The sequence below is a fragment of the Dipodomys merriami genome, unplaced genomic scaffold, assembly GCF_024711535.1.
Source record: "Dipodomys merriami isolate MVZ:Mamm:240054 unplaced genomic scaffold, mDipMer1.0.p SCAF_9, whole genome shotgun sequence".
NCBI classification, from domain to species: domain Eukaryota; kingdom Metazoa; phylum Chordata; class Mammalia; order Rodentia; family Heteromyidae; genus Dipodomys; species Dipodomys merriami.
In genome coordinates this window covers 20,321,591-20,341,065 of record NW_027206512.1, presented here as the reverse complement: position 1 = coordinate 20,341,065, position 19,475 = coordinate 20,321,591, and the positions used below count along the sequence as shown (strand labels likewise).

The 19,475-nt window shown below is 42.9% G+C and overlaps 1 protein-coding gene across 2 annotated transcripts in view; it reads left to right on the top strand.

Annotated features, from left to right (window-relative positions):
* Shroom3 (shroom family member 3) overlaps positions 1-19,475 on the top strand; it is a 310,920-nt gene that overhangs the window by 78,104 nt on the left and 213,341 nt on the right. For both annotated transcript variants that reach the window (XM_070012980.1, XM_070012979.1), the window contains exon 2: positions 17,818-17,972. In XM_070012980.1, the coding sequence (XP_069869081.1) occupies positions 17,818-17,972 (155 nt within the window). The remainder of the gene's footprint in view (positions 1-17,817; positions 17,973-19,475) is intronic.

Genomic DNA, 19,475 nt, shown 5'->3' with positions numbered 1-19,475 from the left:
CTGCTGGGATTATAGGCTTGAGCCACTGGACCCTGTTTCACTGTTATCTTCATTTTCAATCCCATAATGGCTATTTATGTCAAACACTTGTGCTTATCTATTATAAATTTTGCTTATTTGCTATAAAAATCCTGTTTCTCCTGCCCATTTTATAATAGGATTACTTTATGTGGTCAGTGAGGTTTTTTTCCAATTGAATTGGGAAGGCTATAGCTCTAACTAGCGGGGACTCAACTCCAAATGCATCCTCACTTCAATGTGGACGCAGGATCTGATCCGATCCTTCAGTATGCACCACTGGGATTTTCCCCATAGCATGCTGGAAACTAATTTCTTTCTTTCTTTCTTTTTCTTCCTTTCTTTCTCTCTCTCTTCCTTCCTTCCTTCCTTCCTTTCTTCCTTTCTTCCTTTCTTCCTTTCTTCCTTTCTTTCTTTCTTTCTTTCTTTCTTTCTCCTTCCTTCCTTCCTTCCTTCCTTCCTTCCTTCCTTCCTTCCTTCCTTCCTTTCTTTCTTTCTTTCTTTCTTTCTTTCTTTCTTTCTTTCTTTCTTTCTTTCTTTCTTTCTTTCTTTCTTTCTTTCCTCTTCCTCTTCCTCCTCCTCCTCCTTCTTCTTCTGTCATGGGGCTTGAACTCTGGGCCTAGGCGCTGTCCCTCAGTTCTTCACCTTAAGGCAAGCACTCTACCACTTGAGTCACAGTGCCATTTGCAGTTTTCTGGTGGTTTATTGGAGATAAGAGTCTCACGGACTTTCCTGTCCAGGCTAGCTTTGAACCATGATCTTCAGGTCTCAGCTTCCTGAGTAGTTAGGATTATAAGCATGAGCCACCGGTGCCTGGTATCACCTTCTGTCTAAGGGTGATGCTCTTGATCACAGATGCTGTAAGGCAAGTCTCGGTGTTCGAAGGCGAGCAGCTGTGGGGTTCTCATTTTTGAAGTGGCTTTCAGTTTTGGACTGTGTCCTCACTGCCGTCCACTGCCCCTTTGCTCTCAGGTCCCTACTACCATCAGCTGTTCCAGCCCATTGTTGGGGAAATAAGAGGAAAGTGTGGGAGGGAGGGGACCTTGGAGAGACTTCAGCTGTCTCAGGTCCTTTTTCTGGCTGGACCTGTCCTGTGGCCATTTGTTTTGGCCTAGGGCCCTCTGAGAATATTTCTGTGCACAATTAGTAATTTTTTTTGTAGGTTTTGAACTCAGAGCCTTGTAGTTGTTAGGCAGATGCCCTGCCACCCGAGCTACATACCCAGGCCTTTTATTTTGCCTCATTTATTTTTCAAATAGAATCTTACATTTTTGCCCAGGGCTGGCCTCAGACCTTGATCTTCTAGTACCCCCTCCCCGTCCTCTCCAGGTAGCTGGGATTTCAGACACAAGCTACCATCCTGGCTTATTTGTTAAGATAGGGTCTCACTAGCTTTTGCCAAGGCTAGCTTTAAATCACAATTCACCCCATAAGTAGCTAGGATTACGGATGTTCTTGACCCTGAGCACAATTTATTTATTGATGTGGCACTGGGATTTGAACTCAGGGCAAATGTTCTACCACTTGAACTAGGCCTCCTGTCCTTTTTCCTTTAGTTATTATTGTGTTGTAGTCTTGCCTAGGGCTAACTTGGACCACAATCTTCCTATGTCTACCCTAGGAGATGCAGGTCACTGAGCCCAGCCTATTAATTGAAAAGGGGGTCTTGCCAACTTTTTTTTCCTGCCGGGGCTGGCTTTGATCCTTGATCCCTGTAGCCTGGATTACAGCAGTGAGCCATTATGCTGGCCTCCTGTGCTGAATTCATGATGAAGATTGGAAGCCATCTGAGGTTTTTATTGCTTCTACCCTTGGGATTTGGATCTTAGACTCAATCTCTTGTTCTCCTTCCCAATTGACCTGTTTTTCTTCCAAACTAGGGAAGATTTGGGAAAATAAAAAATAAAAATTCCTCTTGCCATTTGGGAGGGTGCTTATATATAAATGTTCATTCTTTTGAATTTCTTTATTGTGGCGTACTTAGTAGCTTTGCTCTAGGTGTGGGTGTGGACTGCAGTCAGGTGATGTGTAAGAGCTTTCACAGCTTTAACAAACAGTAGAACTTGCTCTCAAGTTGAATAGTGTATATTGGTAGAAACTTTGTTTCTTACTAATTCTGTTCCTGGAAGTACATTATTCATCTGTTACTGGTTTCCTGGTCCAATGCTCTTGAGGTGAGTAGTGATATGTGGAAATTTAATATTTCCTTTTTCTTCCAAGACTCTCAGCTTTAACATGAAAGAAAATGTTCTTGTATGAAAACATGGTTGCTTGCCAGACAGATGGGAATTTAGGATTTGCAACTGCTTCTGTGGTCTTTACAGTAGGATAATTTTAAAATAAAGTACAGACTAAGGAAGTGTTGGTAAAGCTTGGGGGAGGTGGGGAGAGGAGAAAGGAGAGAGAAGAGGACAGAGAAAAGAGAGAGAGAGAAAGAGAGTGTGTGTGGGGGGACAGGATAAGACAGACTTGAGGCTGTCTTGTCAATATCCTGACCTAGTCAGACATTTGAAATAACCTACTTTATTGAGCTGATTTAATGTTTGTAGAAAACTAGCCTGAGACTCTATTTGCAAAAGGTCCTCAAATAGGGATTCCCTGAAGTCCATTCAGAGGGCCATTATTATAGTATGGGGCTCCTCTCATACCTCCTTCTGGGGTTTGTGCTGCTTGCTTGAGGGCTTGAGTATGCATCCCTTGGCTCTTTTCATTAGGTGAGCAGGCATCTAGGGCATTGTGGGAAGACATGTTTGAGCAGGAACCTGAGGCACAATGGGAAAAGAAGTGCTAAGATGGGCTACATGTTATCTGCTATATGTGATGTCATCCACTTTTGTTCCCGCCATGTTTGTCTTCCACTTTTTTATCCCTATCTGCCTAACAGTTCCCCTTTCTCTCTCCCAATGTTAATAACTCATCATCATAAAATGGGGAGATATCATAGCACTGCTAATGAGTAACTGGATTATCACAACACCCTTCCCCCATCTCTATTTTATAGAGACTGAGTTTCGAGTGACTCAAGTTTGGTTGGGCAGGAATTCCAGATAGGGAAAAGCAAATAGATGTGGCAGTAGGTCCAGAATGAAGAGAGGCCAGAAAGAGAGAGAGAGAGAGAGAAAGAGAGAGAGAGAGAGAGAGAAAGAGAGAGAGAGAGAGAGAAAGAGAGAGAGAGAGAGAGAGAGAGAGAGAGAGAGAGAGAGAGAGAGAGAGAGAGAGAGAGAGAGAGAGAGAGAGAGAGAGGGAGGGAGGGAGGGAGGGAGAGAGGATGGAATGCACAGCTGATAATTGAAAGATAATGGATGTGAGAGTGGGGTAGCATAGTAAGATGGGGAGCCAGACACCCCAGGCATCTGCGTAAGGCCCAGGGTTATAATCATCTTTAAAGAAGTCCATAGGGCACACATTTTGAAATATTTAGGCCAACCTGCATGGGACTTTTGGACATGGCACTACTGAGGAAGGCCACAGACAAAATCCCTTTTCTTTTACTTTCTTGGCCGGCAGTGGCAAGATCTTTTTTCCCTGGGGAGCTAGAAGAGGAGACAACTTGGCTCAGAACAAGTGGATGGCATTTTTATCATGCTATCGTGGTCCTGGGTGATGACTTGAAAGATTGCCAGGAATCTCTGGAATCTAATTAACTCTCCGTTGAGTACATAAAGGTTTCATTTTAGAGTTAAAGGGTTTTTTTTAAACCCTTATTTAAAAAATACACTGTATTGATTTTCTGTACTTTTGCAAATATTGGGGTTTTCTAGCAGGCATTCATTTCCAGCTTGCTTTCAAGTAAGCTGGTGGCTGAAAGTGGGTGAGTTGGTGACTGAAGATAGGTTTGGAGGGTAGATCTTTTCAGTGAACACTTAGTTCTACCATTCACCAGAGCTTTTAGGGATTATGACTTTTATTCCTTCTGGGTCCTTTTTATCTGATCTGTAAAATATATATAATTATAGTTGTTACATAGGCTGAGAGAATTAAATGAAATTATTGTAATCTTTTGATAAGTCCTAGTCAGAAAAAAAACATATTTGATTTCTAACTTCCTGACCAATGCACCAAACCTGTTACCAGAAAGTGTAGGCAGTTAAACAACCTTAGTACTCATGTTTGGCAAGAGAAGCATTCAGGGAAGATGTGAACATAAAGGAAGAAGAGAAAAATGACAGAGTAAGAGAGCACCTGGCATAGACATGGAAGCTGGCAGTTGGGTCTATTTCTGCCACCTTGGCTGTCTTTCTTGTTTCAGAGCTTGGCCTTGGATTAAACAGTGAGAATTGGATGGCTTTTCCATTGGTGGGTCTTCTTTCTGCTTCCTATGGGATTGTGATGCCACATCTTGTCCTTGCTTCCTCATTCTTTCCTCCTTCTTACTTCTTTAGTCTTTTGTTGTCCCTTGCCCCCATTTCATGGTCCGGCAGGTTTTGGTTTACTAGCTTATCCTGCCATTTGCAAGCCATATAGGCCTGCTTTTCTACTAACCTCTATCATTTTGACTTAGTTTGTAAGGAAATGCTGTGGCTACCATGTTGGAAAGATTTAACGAGCAAGAATGTGGAGTGAACAGGAAAAGGGGCACCAGTTAGGACCCCACCCGATATTCCAGGCAGGACTAAGGGGTTTCTTGATTCAGTCTGTTTTCTAAATGCATTGCAATGTCCGTTAATGTAGGATAGTGGTGGAGGGGGCCTTGGCTTCCAGAGTTTAACAAAGGTGTGAAGTTGACCATGGAGCAGAAGAATGAATGGATATGGGTTTGCCGAATGGCTTTAGAACTGTCAGATAGCATTAAGGAACTACTAGAGGCCCAAAGTCGCAGATTTAAACTGAGACCACGTTCTTTTCTGTGCCAATAAAAAGGTGAAGTAGGAGGAAAGCTCAGTTTAACCAGGACTGGGTTTGCCAGAAACAGAAGGGCAGAAGAGCTGAGAGTTTATGCAAATAATTGAGTACCATGATGGTAATGGATGATAAGTTGAGATGAGGAAGGGGAGTAAATGTATGACTTGATGACCGGCAGTGAAAGAACCAAAGGATCATTGAATAGTGGATTGTTATGGAAGTGATTGTTATGGAAGTTTAGAGGAAGTGATCTGAAAAGGAAGAAGGGGATACGAATCAAAACACAGTGAAAAATCCCTTCCTACCCACTAGCAATGCTCTAATTTAAAAAAAACAAACCAGCAGAAAATAACTAGTTGAAGTGGATGTGAGAAATTGGAACACCCCCTACACACACAGCTCGTATGGTTATAAAAGGGCACAGTCACTTTGAAAAATGGTGTGGAAATTTCTCAAATGTCAGCCATAAAGTTATAATATGACCCAGAAATTCTATTTCTACAATCCAAGAAATAAAAGCCAATCTCTACATACAGAGTTGCACACTGGAGTCTAACACTACATTAACGGACTTTGCAATGCATTTAGAAAACAGACTGAATCAAGAGACACCGCCTGGGGGGGAAGGAGAAGGATTGGGATGGGGGGGAGGGGGGAGGCTGGGAAGGGATGTGAAGGGTAAACAAAGGAGGAGGCTGCAATGCTTGGTAAGAAATGTACGCATTATCCTGCCCATGTAATTGTAACTCCTCTGTACAATATGTTCACAAATAAAATAAAATAAAATTAAAAAAAAAAAAAAAAAGAGACACCGCCTAAAGTCTGCCCTCCACCTGGCTGCAACACCCATTTCTCTCTCATCACCAGAGTTAGACTACCAGGACTGGAGGTGTGGGGCTCCGGTGGTAATCAGCCATGAGCAACAAAACCAAGTGAGAGCACAAGGACCTGAGTTCAAACCCAGGAAAAGAAACAAAAATCCATAATTGAAAAAGTTGTACCCAAACCTAGCGTTGTGGTACCTACTTGTAATCCTAGCACTCTGGAGGTAGAGGCTGGAGAATTCCAAGCCAGCTTGAGCCACAGCAACTTTGAGGCCAGACTATATTACACTGTAAAATACTATGTCTGTTCCCTTCCCTGCTCCTCCCCCAACACCCTCCCCCCAAAGAAAAGCCCACCAAGTTGTATTCCATGTTTATAGCAGTCATTTTTGGCTATAATTCCAAGTTAGAAACAACCCAAGTTTCTATCAGCGGATAAGTAGATAAATAATACATGCTATAGCCATACAAGAGAATAAAGCAAAGTCGTATTGTGTATCCACACTACAATTTGGATGAAACTTGGAAGCATTATACTAAGTAGAAGAAACCAGTAATTTAAAAATGTGTATGGGCTGGGAAGGTGGCTCAGTGGTAGAGCGCTTGTCTCACATGCGGGAGGCCCTGGGTTCGATTCCTCAGCACCACATAGCAGAAAAAAGCCGGAAGTGACGCTGTGGCTCAAGTGGTAGAGCACTAGCCTTGAGCTGAAGAGCTGAGGGACAGTGCCCAGGCACAGAGTTCAAGCCCCACAACGGGCAAAAATAAATAAAAATAAATAAATAAATACATACATAAAAATGTATATGATTGAAATACTCTGAATAAAATAATTTACAGAAACAAAAATGTAGATTTATTTCCTAGAGCAATCAACAATGGAGGAGATGGATGGGGTGGGTGATGAATAATAGATGCAATAGTTTGAAGGAAAAATTGTATAAATATTGTGAGGTTAATTATGGCAATGGTTGTATAGTTTTGGAATACATTAAAAATGTTGAACTGTGTACTTTAAAAGGGAGGGGTTTATGGTATCTAAATTACAGCATATGACTGTTAGCAATAAATAAAGATGGGAGGAGGTGGTCAGAATGGAGCTGAGATTATGAAAAGCTTTCATGTTGATAATGACAAGGGCTAGAGTTTTACTATGGATATGTGGCTAAGGTGGCTTGAGGGAGGGAGCCAAGAAAGCCAGGAGGCGACACCAAAATTGGTGGCAGGAGTACACTGGCAAGAGACCTGAGAATAAACCAGGGAATGGGGAGTACAAAATTTCCAGGGACTGAGTGGGAGGCTGGGCAGTGCCCTGAGGGTTTGCAGGTGACTATCAGGAAGCTAAGCATATAGGGATCTGATCGCAGGAAGTTCAAAAACAGGGGTGTGGTTAGAGAGAATTCTGGAATTTGAGTATGTGTGAAGGATGTTAAAAAAAATATAAAAGCCAGGTGCCGGTGGCTCACGCCTGTAATCCTAGCTACTCAGCAGGCTGAGATCTGAGGATCGCGGTTCAAAGCCAGCCCAGGCAGGAAAGTGTGAGACCCTTATCTCCAATAGACCACTAGAAAACCAGAAGTGGTGCTCTGGCTCAAGTGGTAGAGTGTTCACCTTGAATAGGTGCAGGGACAGCTCCCAAGCCAGAGTTCAAGCCCCACAACCAACCAAAAAAATCTATATCTATCTATCTATATCTATCTATCTATCTATCTATCTATCTATCTATCTATCTATCTATCTATCTATCCATCTATCTCTATCTATCTATCTATCCATCTATCCATCTATCTATCTATCTATCTATCTATCTATCTATCTATCTATCTATCTATCTATCTATCTATCTATCTATCTATCCTTAAGGACTAAAGGCCCTGCTGTACTTTTCCTTCCTTCATTTACTTGTCCATGAAACAGTCATTTATTCTTTCTCTAGCACTCTTCTTACTCAGGTGGCTGGCTACCTCCTCATATAGCCAGGAATGTGGGCATTCACTAGAAGACCAGAGGGTATGGCTGTTTTAGTAATTAAAAAATCTCTGCTATTGTTCGTGGTGGGCAGAGCTCACATAGCCCGTCTGGCCCAGTAGCTGGCAGAGACCACTAGGGTCTGCTGCCCAGCAGCAGACAACACCTGCCAGTGTTGCAATTCTACTGTCAAGGCTGCTGTAGCCTCTTCTGGTTTTTGCCTCAGGAGTTCAATGAAGGAAGTCCAGGACAATGGAGGAAGAATGGGAAGAAGAGAAGTAGCTAGCTTGAGGCTGCTGCCACTGTTGCTCTATCTATCCATCATATGTTTTTCATCAGTCATCTCTCTTCTCTTATTCAGGTGGCTCTTCTCTGGGCCCCTATTATAACTAGGCATTCTGGAAGGTAGAACTTTATACTGGTTGTGTACCACAACATGCTGATTGGTTGTGAATCTCTAATCAGGTCTCTTCTGCAAATCCTCTCCTAGGCTTCTCTTACCTGCTTCTACTCATCTTGTGCTTTTTTTTTTCTTTTGTCAGTTGTGGGGCTTGAACTTGAAGACTGGGCACTATCTCTGTGCATTTTTGCTCAAGACTACTGCTCTATTACTTTGAGCCACAGCTCCACTTCTCTGCTTCTACTCTTATATCCCCAGCTCCCAGCATTTCAGGGCCCCACATCTCATCAGAGCCATCCAAGGCTAGTTGAAATGATCAAGCTGACCTCTACACTGGCATAGGTTTACTGTACTTATTTGCTCTACTGTACTGGTTACATTTTGCTAAAGTTTATAGTGGGCTGGTGATGTGGCTCCGTAGGAGAGCACCTGTCTAGCATACCTGAGATCCTGGGTTCAATCCCCAGCACTACAAAAAAGGAAAAAAAATCCAGGTGTTTTATAAAATGTTCACGATCTTACTCTTGACAATAACCCCGTGAAGTATAAAAATATAGAAAGGAGGAAGTCATATTCCTAATGTGTTGAAGAGAAGACAAAAAGACAAAGTTGCCAGCACTTATTGGACATATGTAAGAAGATATTTTTCTAAATGCTAATTTATTTAATCCTCATAACAATCCTAAGATGTAAGTATTTTTTATCTCATGCAAAGTAAAACAGGCCTAGAGTGATGAAAGAATGTGTTGAAGGTCACATCACTTCTAAGCAAGGGGCAGGATCTGGACATGAGAATCTGTGGCAAATGGAGAAAAGGAAACAAACTATTGAGAACTGCAGAGTGAATAAATCCTTTTGCCTGTTGCTGCTTGGGTTTCTGACCTTCAGAATGTCCTGCCACTTGTAAAAACATTAGTGGCTCAGAACGATGACTAATAGAATACTTTGACATGAGGGGAGCCTTGCATACCTCCTTGTTAGTTTTCTTACCCCGCTTCCTTCTAGCTCAGCCACCCCTGAGAATTCTTTGGCAAAGACAAAGGAGTCAATCCCTCTGAGACGGTAGGATTAGTATCCACAGTTGTTATATGACACTTTTGCTTGTTGCCAGCCAAGTTCCGATACTAACATTAAAGTCAATGCTGTGAAACTACAAAACTTCTCAGTATCATTAATGTAAATACATGAGGGAGCTGGGTGTGGTGGCATATTCCTGTAATCCAAGGCACTCAAGATGATGAGGAAGAGAATTGTGAGTTCAAGGTCAGTTTGGACTGCAAGGAAGGCTATGTCTTAAAAGTAAAAAAAAAAACATCAGGAAAATGTTGGAAAAACAAAATATTTTAAGATGAATTGGTGTCACCTTTATTCTTTGGCCAAGTGGACTTCTCCTTAGGAAGCAGACTTTCTGGCCTAACACTGAACAATTAGGCATTTGTGAAACTCCTCTTAGAATAAATTATTCCATTTTTTTACATAGTAATCTTTTTCTTAAATGCTAGAGATCTCATAGCTAAAGCAGTTTCTTTTGTGTGTGTTGGGTTATGATAAAACACTTAAAATAGGGTAGACTAAACTGGGCACTAGTGGCTCATGCCTGTAATCCTAGCTACTCAGATATGGAAGGTCACAGTTTGAGGCAAGCCCTCAAATGAGGGCTTGAGAGACTCCATCTCCAATCGACCAGCAAAATACTAGACTGGGGGTGTGGCTTATACCATACGTTTCTTTGCTCTTTTGATTTCTTTTAAAGTGATAGAGCGCCAGCTGTGAGCAAACCAGCTGAGTAGAATGTGAGGTTCTGAGTGCAAGCCATGGTGTTGGCAAAAAGAAAAATAGATAAGAGTGAAACCTAGCTTGTAATATGACAGCAACTTTGCTATAGATTTTATGGAGTAAGATTTGCAGTTTGTTACATAAAATGAGATAGGGTATCTGTCTATGTGTATGCCTATGTGTATATCTAGTGTCCCTTACACCCTATTCCTATTTGGTGATAAAAAGTAGACTTTCTGTATATTATTATAAAACACATGGTTCAAGTGGTAGAGCACTAGCCTTGAGCTGAGGAGCTGAGGGACAGCGCCCAGGCTGAGTTCAAGTCCTACGACCAACAAATAAATAAATAAATAATTTAAAAATAATAAAAGGAGGACTCTTCACTAACCATGTCAACAGAGAGCATGGGTCTTGGGAAAATAAATAAAATCTATAATATATACTTCATGATTTTTTTTTTTCTCCCAGTCCTGGGGCTTTGAACTCAGGGCCTAGGCTTCTTTTTTTTTTTTGGGTCCGGTCGTGGGGCTTGAACTCTGGGCCTGAGCGCTGTCCCTCAGCTCTTCAGCTCAAGGCTAGCGCTCTACCACTTGAGCCACAGTGCCACTTCCGGCTTTTTTTCTTTTTGCTTTTGTGGTGCTGAGGAATCGAACCCAGGGCCTCCTGCATGCAAGGCAAGCACTCTACCACTGAGCCACCTTCCCAGCCCGCCTAGGCTTCTTTTGCTCAAGGATAGCACTCTACCACTTGAGCCACAGTGCCATTTCTGGCTTTTTCTGTTTATGTGGTACTGAGGAATTGAACCCAGGGCTTCATGCATGCTAGGCAAGCACTCTACCACTAAGCCAAATTCCCAGCCCTGTTATAAAATGTTTTATAAATTTGCTGTATGCAGACGTGTTGCATATAAAGAATATATTCCTTTCCATGAATAAAAACAGCAGAATTTCAGTCAAAGGACTGAAAACATTAGGACCTAAATGTAAAGAACTTAAGGCAATTCAGGGATCTTTCCTGGGAATGGGTAAAATATGCTAAGTAAGCCTGAAATTATTTGAAGAGTTGTATGCATTATAAATGATGCCTTTACAGTGAAAGTGTTTTTGATCTGAATGGAATGGAGAAAAGGGATCTCAATGGCTTATACCTTTATGGGGTAAGTCTCTCCTTTTTAAAAATGTTTCCTTTTCTTTTTGGCAGTACTGGGTTTGAACTCAAGGCTTGAGTCACTGCTTGAGTCACTCCTGGAGTCTATTCCTTTTTGCTCTGATTATTTTTGAGATAGCGTCTTGATTTTCGCATGGACTTTTGGTCCTCCCATTTATACTTTCCACTGTAGCTAGATGTTACCATAATGAGCACTTTCTGCTGAGATGAGGAGCCTTCATTCCACTTTTGCCTGGGCTAGCCTCAAACCACAACCCTCCTGATCTTCACCTTCCAAGCAGCTGGTATTAAAGGTGTGAGCTACAGTACCTAGCCCCTAGTCACAGTGCATAGCCATAATTCTTGCTCTGTCCACAGGTCCATCCAGTTGCTACAAGGCAGCAGCTCTTGTGGCTCAGAGCTTTGCATTACAGCAGAGCCTTGCAGAGCAGCATTGCAAATCGTCAGTCCCCATGTCAAAGGGAAAGGAGGACTGGAGAGGTGGAGGTGACACCTGCGATACTGTTCAAAACACATTGAGGAGAAATAGTTTCATGGTTCCACCCAAGTAGGAGGGCTGCAGCCTCCCACTCAGAGAAGAGGAACATTTCCTCTGCAGCCGAGGAAGAAGCAGGAATTCTGGTTAAACAACACTAATGACATCACTGTGTTCACTGGGCACATAGCACGTGATGCTGTTATAAGCCAAACACAAAGCTATTTACAAAGACTGGACTCTGTCTTTTGAACTCCTTGGAAGCTCTGGGGCTGTGTCTTTTATCAATAGTAGATTTCAGTGTCATCGTCCCCAGCAAATCCCCAATTTTCTTTTTGTATGGTTCTGCCCTGAAGAATTTTCTCTCAGAGCATGGTTTTTGTTTGTTTGTTTGCTTGCTTTGGCCTCTAAGATACTTACAGTGAAATTTGTATCATGTCTCACTCCAGCTTGTATTGTCTGCAAGAAGTTGGTGTCCGAAAACAAAAAAAGTCTCAGGGAATTTACTTAAAAATAGGGACCAAAATATGATTTTTGATCATATAAAGTTGAAAATCAAAACAAATAAATGTATTTAGCCTTCCTTTTGTTGATTTGATTGTTTGGTGGTAGGTACTAGGATTTGAACTTATAGTCTCAGGCTTACTAGGCAGGGGTTCTACCACTTGAGCCCCACTACTAGCTTTATTTAACCTTAGTTTAAAAAAATTATGATGACAACCTTGTGCTGATCCTCAAAATGAAAAATAAACCAGATTGACTTTCTTTCTTTCTCTCTTACTTTCTTTCTCTCTTTCTTTCTTTCGCCAGTCCTGGGGCTTGAACTCAGGACTTGGGCACTATCTCTGAGCTAGCACTGTATTACTTGGGCCACTTTTGGCTTTTTCTGTTAAGAATCGAACCCAGGGCTTCATGCATGCTAGACAAGCACTACTACTACTACCACTGAGCCACCTTCCCAGCCCCTAGGTTGACTATTTTTGTTTTTGTTTTTGTTTTTTTTTTTTTGAGTCCAGTAGTGGGGCCTGAACTCTTGGCCTGGGCGCTGTCCCTCAGCTCTTCAGTTCAAGGCTAGCGCTCTACCACTTGAGCCACAGTGCCACTTCCGGCTTTTTTCTTTTTGTTTATGTGGTGCTGAGGAATCGAACCCAGGGCCTCATGCATGCAAGGCAAGCGCTCTACCACTGAGCCACCTTTTCAGTCCCTAGGTTGACTATTTTTAACTTCAACTTCTTGACCAAATTTTAAGATCGCTTGGTGTTTTATTCTTTATAGTTAACCAAATTTGGAGGATATTCAAGTTAACTGATTTGCAGTTTAGTTTGTTGCTGGTTGTTGGCTGTCCTACATCCAGGCTGACTGCAAAGGCCTTAAAGGGAGAGCCAGAGATGAAGTTACTGCTAAGCTGCAAGGCTGTTGAGTGGGGACTTCATCTTATCTACTGAGTTGTTTTTTCAGTGTGTGGAGACTTGAACCCAGAGCCTTGCACCCTCACTTGGTGTTTTCTTCTCAAGAGTGGCACTCTCACTTTTAGCCATGCTCCATTTCCAGCTTTTGAATACAATTTAGCATCAAAGATAAGATTCTTATGGACTTTTCTTCCCAGGCTGGCTTCAAACCATGATCCTTGGATCTCAGCCTCCTGAGAAGCTAGAATTAAAGGTATGAGCCACCAGTGCTGGGCTTAGTGAGTGGGGTTTTTTTTGTTTTGTTTTTGTTTTGGGCAGTCCTGGGGCTTGAACTCAGAGCCTGGGCACTTACTGTCCCTGAGCTTGTTTTTGCTCAAGGCTAGTGCTCTATCACTTGAGCCACAGTGCCACTTATAGCTTTTTCTATGTATGTGGTAGTGAGGAATGGAACCCAGGGCTTCATGTATGCTAGATGCACTCTAACACTAAGCCACCTTCCTAGCCCTAGTGAGTGTTTTTGAATTAGGAAACCTCTGCCTCCAGACCTTGAAACTGGGAAAATGTGGAAAATGATCCCCTAGATAGACAGTGGACATCCCGAATGCATTTCTTGCAGTCAATCTTGCCTTTTATTACGTGTTTCTTTTTGCTTGAGTTACCTCAATTTCTTCTTTTATTCTTTCATATTTCTAAGATGTTGCCTTAAATCTTCTCCAAGAAGAGGCAGGCTATTAGTAAAGCACATAGAAACAAAACACCAACTTTTTAATTACCTCCAAAGAAGTCTGTGAACTCTTTGAGTGGCAGAGGTTGCTTCAGTGAAGCGTGATGCTGTCCCACAGCTGTGGTCAGATCCTTCCTCCTGAGGTGCAGTAAATCAAGTACATCCGGTGTGTCTTGGTTTTCCAAAGCTGCAGCTCTGATCCTTGGGGTGTTACTGGGCAGTTTCCTGCCCAGGGACCTCTCTCCAAAACAAATACATCCTTCCGAGGGAGAGAACAGCTCCTGTTTCATTTATAAACCAGGTGAAATCTCCTTTGACTTTAAGAAAATAACCCTCCTCTTTTTCCAGTACTTTTCCTCCCTTGGTCTCTGGAGGTGCTACTGTAGTAGAAACAGTCAAAAAGGTAATACACTTTACTAAACAAAACCATGTAATTTGTGGGTGCCTGTGGCTCATGCCTGCAATCCTAGCTACTCAGAAGGCTGAGATTGGAGGATCCTGGTTCAAGCCAGCCTGGAAAAGGAAACCCGTGAGACTCTTCTCTCTAATTAATTACCAAAAAAGTGGAGTTGTGGCTCAAGCGGTAGATACTAGCCTTGAGCAAAAATGTTCAAAAGCAGTGCCCAGGCACTGAGTTCAAGCTTCAAAACCAGCACCAACCCTCCCCCCGCCCAAAAAAAAAAAAAAAAAAACCAAAACAAACAACAACAAATAAAACCATGCAATTTTATGAAGCACGCTTCTTTGGAGCTCCTGCTATGTGAAAGGAACTTTCTGAGCCTTCTTTGCTGTAACCCTCACTTGCTTGCCTTGCTACTCCCACATTTAAGGTAAAGAAACAGATATCAGAGAAGATGCATCTTTCATATAAGATCACCCATGTCACTTAGAGAGATCAGAGCAGGCTTCAATTCAAAGACATAAGGTATGCTGAAAATATACTAGTGTGTCAACTCCAGGAAAGAAAAGATTACATCCAGTCTGTTTCCTTCATTGATATTTCCCCAGGCCTAGAGCAGTATTTGGCCAAGGTAGATGCTCCAACCCTATGTGTGAGATGAAAGAAAGAATGAGCGTGGCCCACGTTTCTGACCTCAGTTTAAAAGCTACAGGGGAAGATGAGGCCCGGAAATACATGTGACAGTGCACTTGGGCTTGAGACTTGTCTCAAAACAGGCATTCAGAGGAGGACAGGGAGAGGTAGAGCCAGTAGGGAGGGAGGAAGGGGAAGAAGGCAGATGAGACCTGTCTGGGTTGATGAGATCTTGCTCAACAGAAGAGCAGCATTTGGCAGAAAAAAAAGAAAGAGAGAACAAGAAACTGAAAATACAAGATAGAGGCCTATGCAAAATACCCATGGTAGAGAAAAGATGGAAAAGTCATCTTTAAGTAAAAACCCTGAGATAGAATGTATCACTGAGACAGAGCAGGGAGACATGGGAATCAAAACAGGTAATAGTAGGGGCTGGAATTCCATCCCCAACACACACACGCACACACGCACACATACACACACACGCACACGCGCACACACACACGCACAAATAAGAGAAAGAAAGGTATTTTTCCCCTTTCTCCTTTCCTTCCTATTCTTTCTCTTCTTCATCCTTCTTTCTTTTGGTGCTGGGGAACAAACTCAGGATTTTGTGTGTACTGGTCAAGCACTTTCCCACTGATCTACATCCCCAGTCTGAGAAATTATTTCTTTTTCTTCTTTCTTTTTTTTTTTTTTTTGTCGGTCATGGGGCTTGAACTCTGGGCCTGGGCACTGTCCCTCAGCTCTTCAGCTCAAGGCAAGTGCTCTACCGCTTAAGCCACAGCGCCACTTCCAGTTTTCTAGTGGTTTATTGGAGAGAAGAGTCTCACAGACTTTCCTGCCTGGGCTGGCTTTGAACCATGATCCTCAGATCTCAGCCTCCTGAGTAGCTAGGATTCAGGCATGAGCCACCAGCGCCCAGCAGAAATTATTTCTTGAAGGAGTGTGTATAGAAGAGTGGTTGGGAAAGCCTTGGTGAGGATGGAAGTTAAATTTGACGTCAATGTTATAGTAATTATAGCTAAGCTTTACCAAATACATATTATGTTCCAGCCACTGTTTAAACACTTTACTTGCATGAACTTATCAAATTCTATGATATATGCTACAAATATTTCCATTTTATGCAAGTGTAAACAGAGGCACATCAAAGTTAAATAACCTAAGCCCGTGCCAGTGGTTTATGCCTTATATTCATGCCTTATAATCCTAACTACTCAGGTGGTTGAGATCTGAAGATCATGGTTCAAAGCCAGCCATGGAAAAACTCTTATCCCCAATTAACTAGCAAAATGCTAGATGTTGAAGTGTGGCTCAAGTGGTAAAGCATTAGCCCTGAGTAGAAAAGCCAACGAACAACTTAGTTGCCTATGTTCAAGCCCCTGTAGTGGTACAAACCATCCATCTATCCATCCATCCATCAATCAATCCATCAGTCAATAGCCTGCTCAACCTACAGAGCGGATCAGAGATGGCCATATAGAGTCTAGCTTCACAGAATCCACAATTATTTTGTTTGGTTTGAGACAAGGTCTTGCTATATAGGCCAGGTTGGCTTTAAACTTTCAACCCTCTTGCTTTAGTCTCCTGAGTGCCAAGATAATAGGCATGTGCTACCATACCCAGCCAGAACACTTACTCTTGCCATTATTAATCACTTTTTTTTGGGCGGGGAGTGTTGGTCATGGGGCCGGAACTCTGGGGCTGGGCGCTGTCCCTCAGCTCTTCAGCTCAAGGCTAGCACTCTACCACTTGAGCCACAGCACCACTTCTGGCTTTTTCTGCTTATGTGGTGCTGAGGAATTGAACCCAGGGCCTCATGCATGCAAGGTAAGTACTCTACCACTGAGCCACCTTCCCAGCCTGTACTCTTGCCATTATTGTCTATTCCAATTTTTATAGGTGGCTCAGGAATCCAGCTGAGGTGGGGAACTGTGAGCTACTCATGTAGTGGACTTGAGGTCCGAGTGCTCAATGTGCCAGGGCAAGAGGGAATTTATAGTGGAAAAACTTAAAAGGATGAAATGGCTAGAAAGGCAGGAAGAAATAGCCATCAACACAGGCTGGCTAAATATATCATGTCATATTTACACTGTAGAGTATTGTACAGCCAATAGCCAGGATGTTAATTTACTGGTGAATAGCAGTATCTTCATGGTATGTGATTTTTAAAAACAGTAGCTGTCTGGTGCACTGGCTCACGCCTGTACTCCTAGCTACTCAGGAAGCTGAGATCTGAGAATCATGGTTCAAAGCCAGCCCTGGCAGGAAAGTCTATGAGAATCCTCTTTCCAATAAATTACTCAGAAAATCAGAAATGGAAGTGGCACTGTGGCTCAAGTGGTAGAGTGTTAGCCTTTAGCTGAAGAGCTGAGGGACAGTGCCTAGGCCCAGAGTTCAAGACCCAGGACAGACAAAAAAAAGGAATATCATAGGATTAGAATCAAACAGGTATGTTATTATTCAAACTAGCTTCTTACATTTGATAGTATGCATTTCAGGTCCCTCCATCTCTTTTCAGGACTTGGTATATCATTTCTTTTTAGAGCCGAATAATATTTCATTGTCTAGACCTCTGTACTTATTTGGTACATTCAATTTTTTTTTTTTTTTCAGTCGTGGGGCTTAAATTCTGGGCCTGGGCACTGTCTCTCAGTTCTTCAGTTCAAGGCTAGCACTCTATCACTTGAGCCACAGCGCAGCTTCCGGTTTTCTGAGACTTATTGGAGATAAGGGTCGCACAGAGTTTCCTGCCAGGGCTGGCTTTGAACCGCGATCCTCAGATCTCAGCCTCCTGAGTAGCTAGGCTGACCGGTGTGAGCCACCAGCGCCCGGCGATACGTTCAAATTTTGGACCAAAAAATGGGACAAATATAATTCAGTTTGTAAACAAAGTAGGCCTGGCAAGTTGGATATGTAAGGGGAAGGGGACCTCCCTAGGATCTGGGAATAGTGGCCTCGGTTGGAAAGGACATTCATTTATCCATTCAACCAAATACGTGTGAGCGCCCTCTCTGGACAGTCACGGTATTGAGCGTCAGAGGATGTGGGGAAGCCTGAGGGCGGGGTCACAGTCTGTCCATTAGCTCTGCACACCTCCAGGCAGGGCCCAGGGCCGCTGGACCCCACCCCAGGCTGGATGGAAGCTCACCTGTGCTCTCTCTTCCCTGAGCAGATCGAAGAAGGGGGCAAGGCTGACTTGGTGAGCTCCAAGCTGCGAGCTGGGGACGAGGTCGTGCACATCAATGAGGTGGCGCTGAGCAGCTCCAGGAGCGAGGCCGTTTCCCTGGTGAAAGGATCCTACAAGACGCTCAGATTGGTGGTGCGCAGGTAGGTGGGCGGCTGCCCCAACCCTGCTCCTCCGGCTACCTGGCCCGCCTCACGTGGGAGGAGGTAGCTGGTCGTTAAAGGTGTGCTGTGCGTGGTGGGGAAGAGGTCCCTTAGGCCTCTTTTCCATTCATCTGACCCATGTTAGACACACATGAGAGGAAGAAGCCCAGTGGAGACATTCTGGACCTCCTTCACTTTTTGAAAAGCTCCCGTGGATACGGGCTTGTCTGGGTGGAGCCTCTGCAGACTTCCTGAATTTTTAAGAGTTGAAAAGTGACCTTCCTTCCCGTTTTGATAAGGGCTCTGAGAAGCTTTGTCTCCTGGAAATGAAGAGCCTAGGCGACCTGGAGCTCCTGGAGACATTTCATTAGCCACACCCAAAACACAGGGGTCATTAAAACCTGCGAATTCCTGCTTTTGGTCTGGGGACTTGAACTCAGGGCCTCACATTCTTGCTTGGCTTTTTCCACTCAGAAAATATTCTTACTGCTTGAGCCTCAACTCCATTTCCAGCTCCCCCCTCCCCCGCCTTGGTGATTTGAGATGAGAGTCTCTGGGATTTGTCTGACCAGATTGGCTTCAAAACACACACAATTCTCAAATCTCAGCCTCCGGAGTAACTAGGATTTTTTATAGGCATGTGTCACCATTACCCTGGCTCCTTCCGTTTTGTTTTGCTTCCTGGGCTCAGTAGTGGTGGGAAAGGTTTGATTGTGGTTGATTTCAATGCCTTCGAAGCACTTCCCAGGAACCTTCAAGGTAGAGGGAGTTATTTATGAAAAAGGAAAGGAAATTGACTATTCCTCTTCATTATAGATGGAGCTCTTTTTGAGTTATTTTGTGTATGTTAGCCCATTTAATGTGCACAAGAACCACTTGAGATAGCCATTGCTGTTCTTTTCTCTTTTTTCACCTAGCCTGGGTTAAGGAAGTTCCTATAGGTAACTAAATCCAAATTCCAGGGCCATCATCTTCTAGCTGTGTGGCCTTCGATTATTTAACCTTATTGGCTATTCAGTTTCTTCATCTTTAAGTGAGGATCAAAATGTCTACTTTATGTCACAATCTGGAAACAACCTGTGTCCCACAGACAAAGAATGGACAAAGAAAATGTAAATATAGGAAGTGATGCTGTGGCTTAAGTGGTAGAGTGCTGGCCTTGGGCTGAAGAGCTCAGGGACAGTGCCCAAGCTCAGAGTTCAAGCCTCACGACTGGCAAAAAAAAAAAAGAAAGAAAGAAAGAAAAAGAAAATGTAAATGTATAGACACATGCATCCATATTTATAATATCATATAGGCATACAAGAATATTATTTGACCATACAAGTAAAGAAAATTAAATCATTTACAACAACATGGATGAAACTGTAGGACTTCATATTAAGTAAAATAAGCCAAAAACAGAAAAAATACTCATCTCATTTGCATGTGGGAGTATAAATAGTGAAATGCCAGGATGGGCCATGGAAAAGATGGAAAGATGGTCAGAGGTCAACTTTCAGT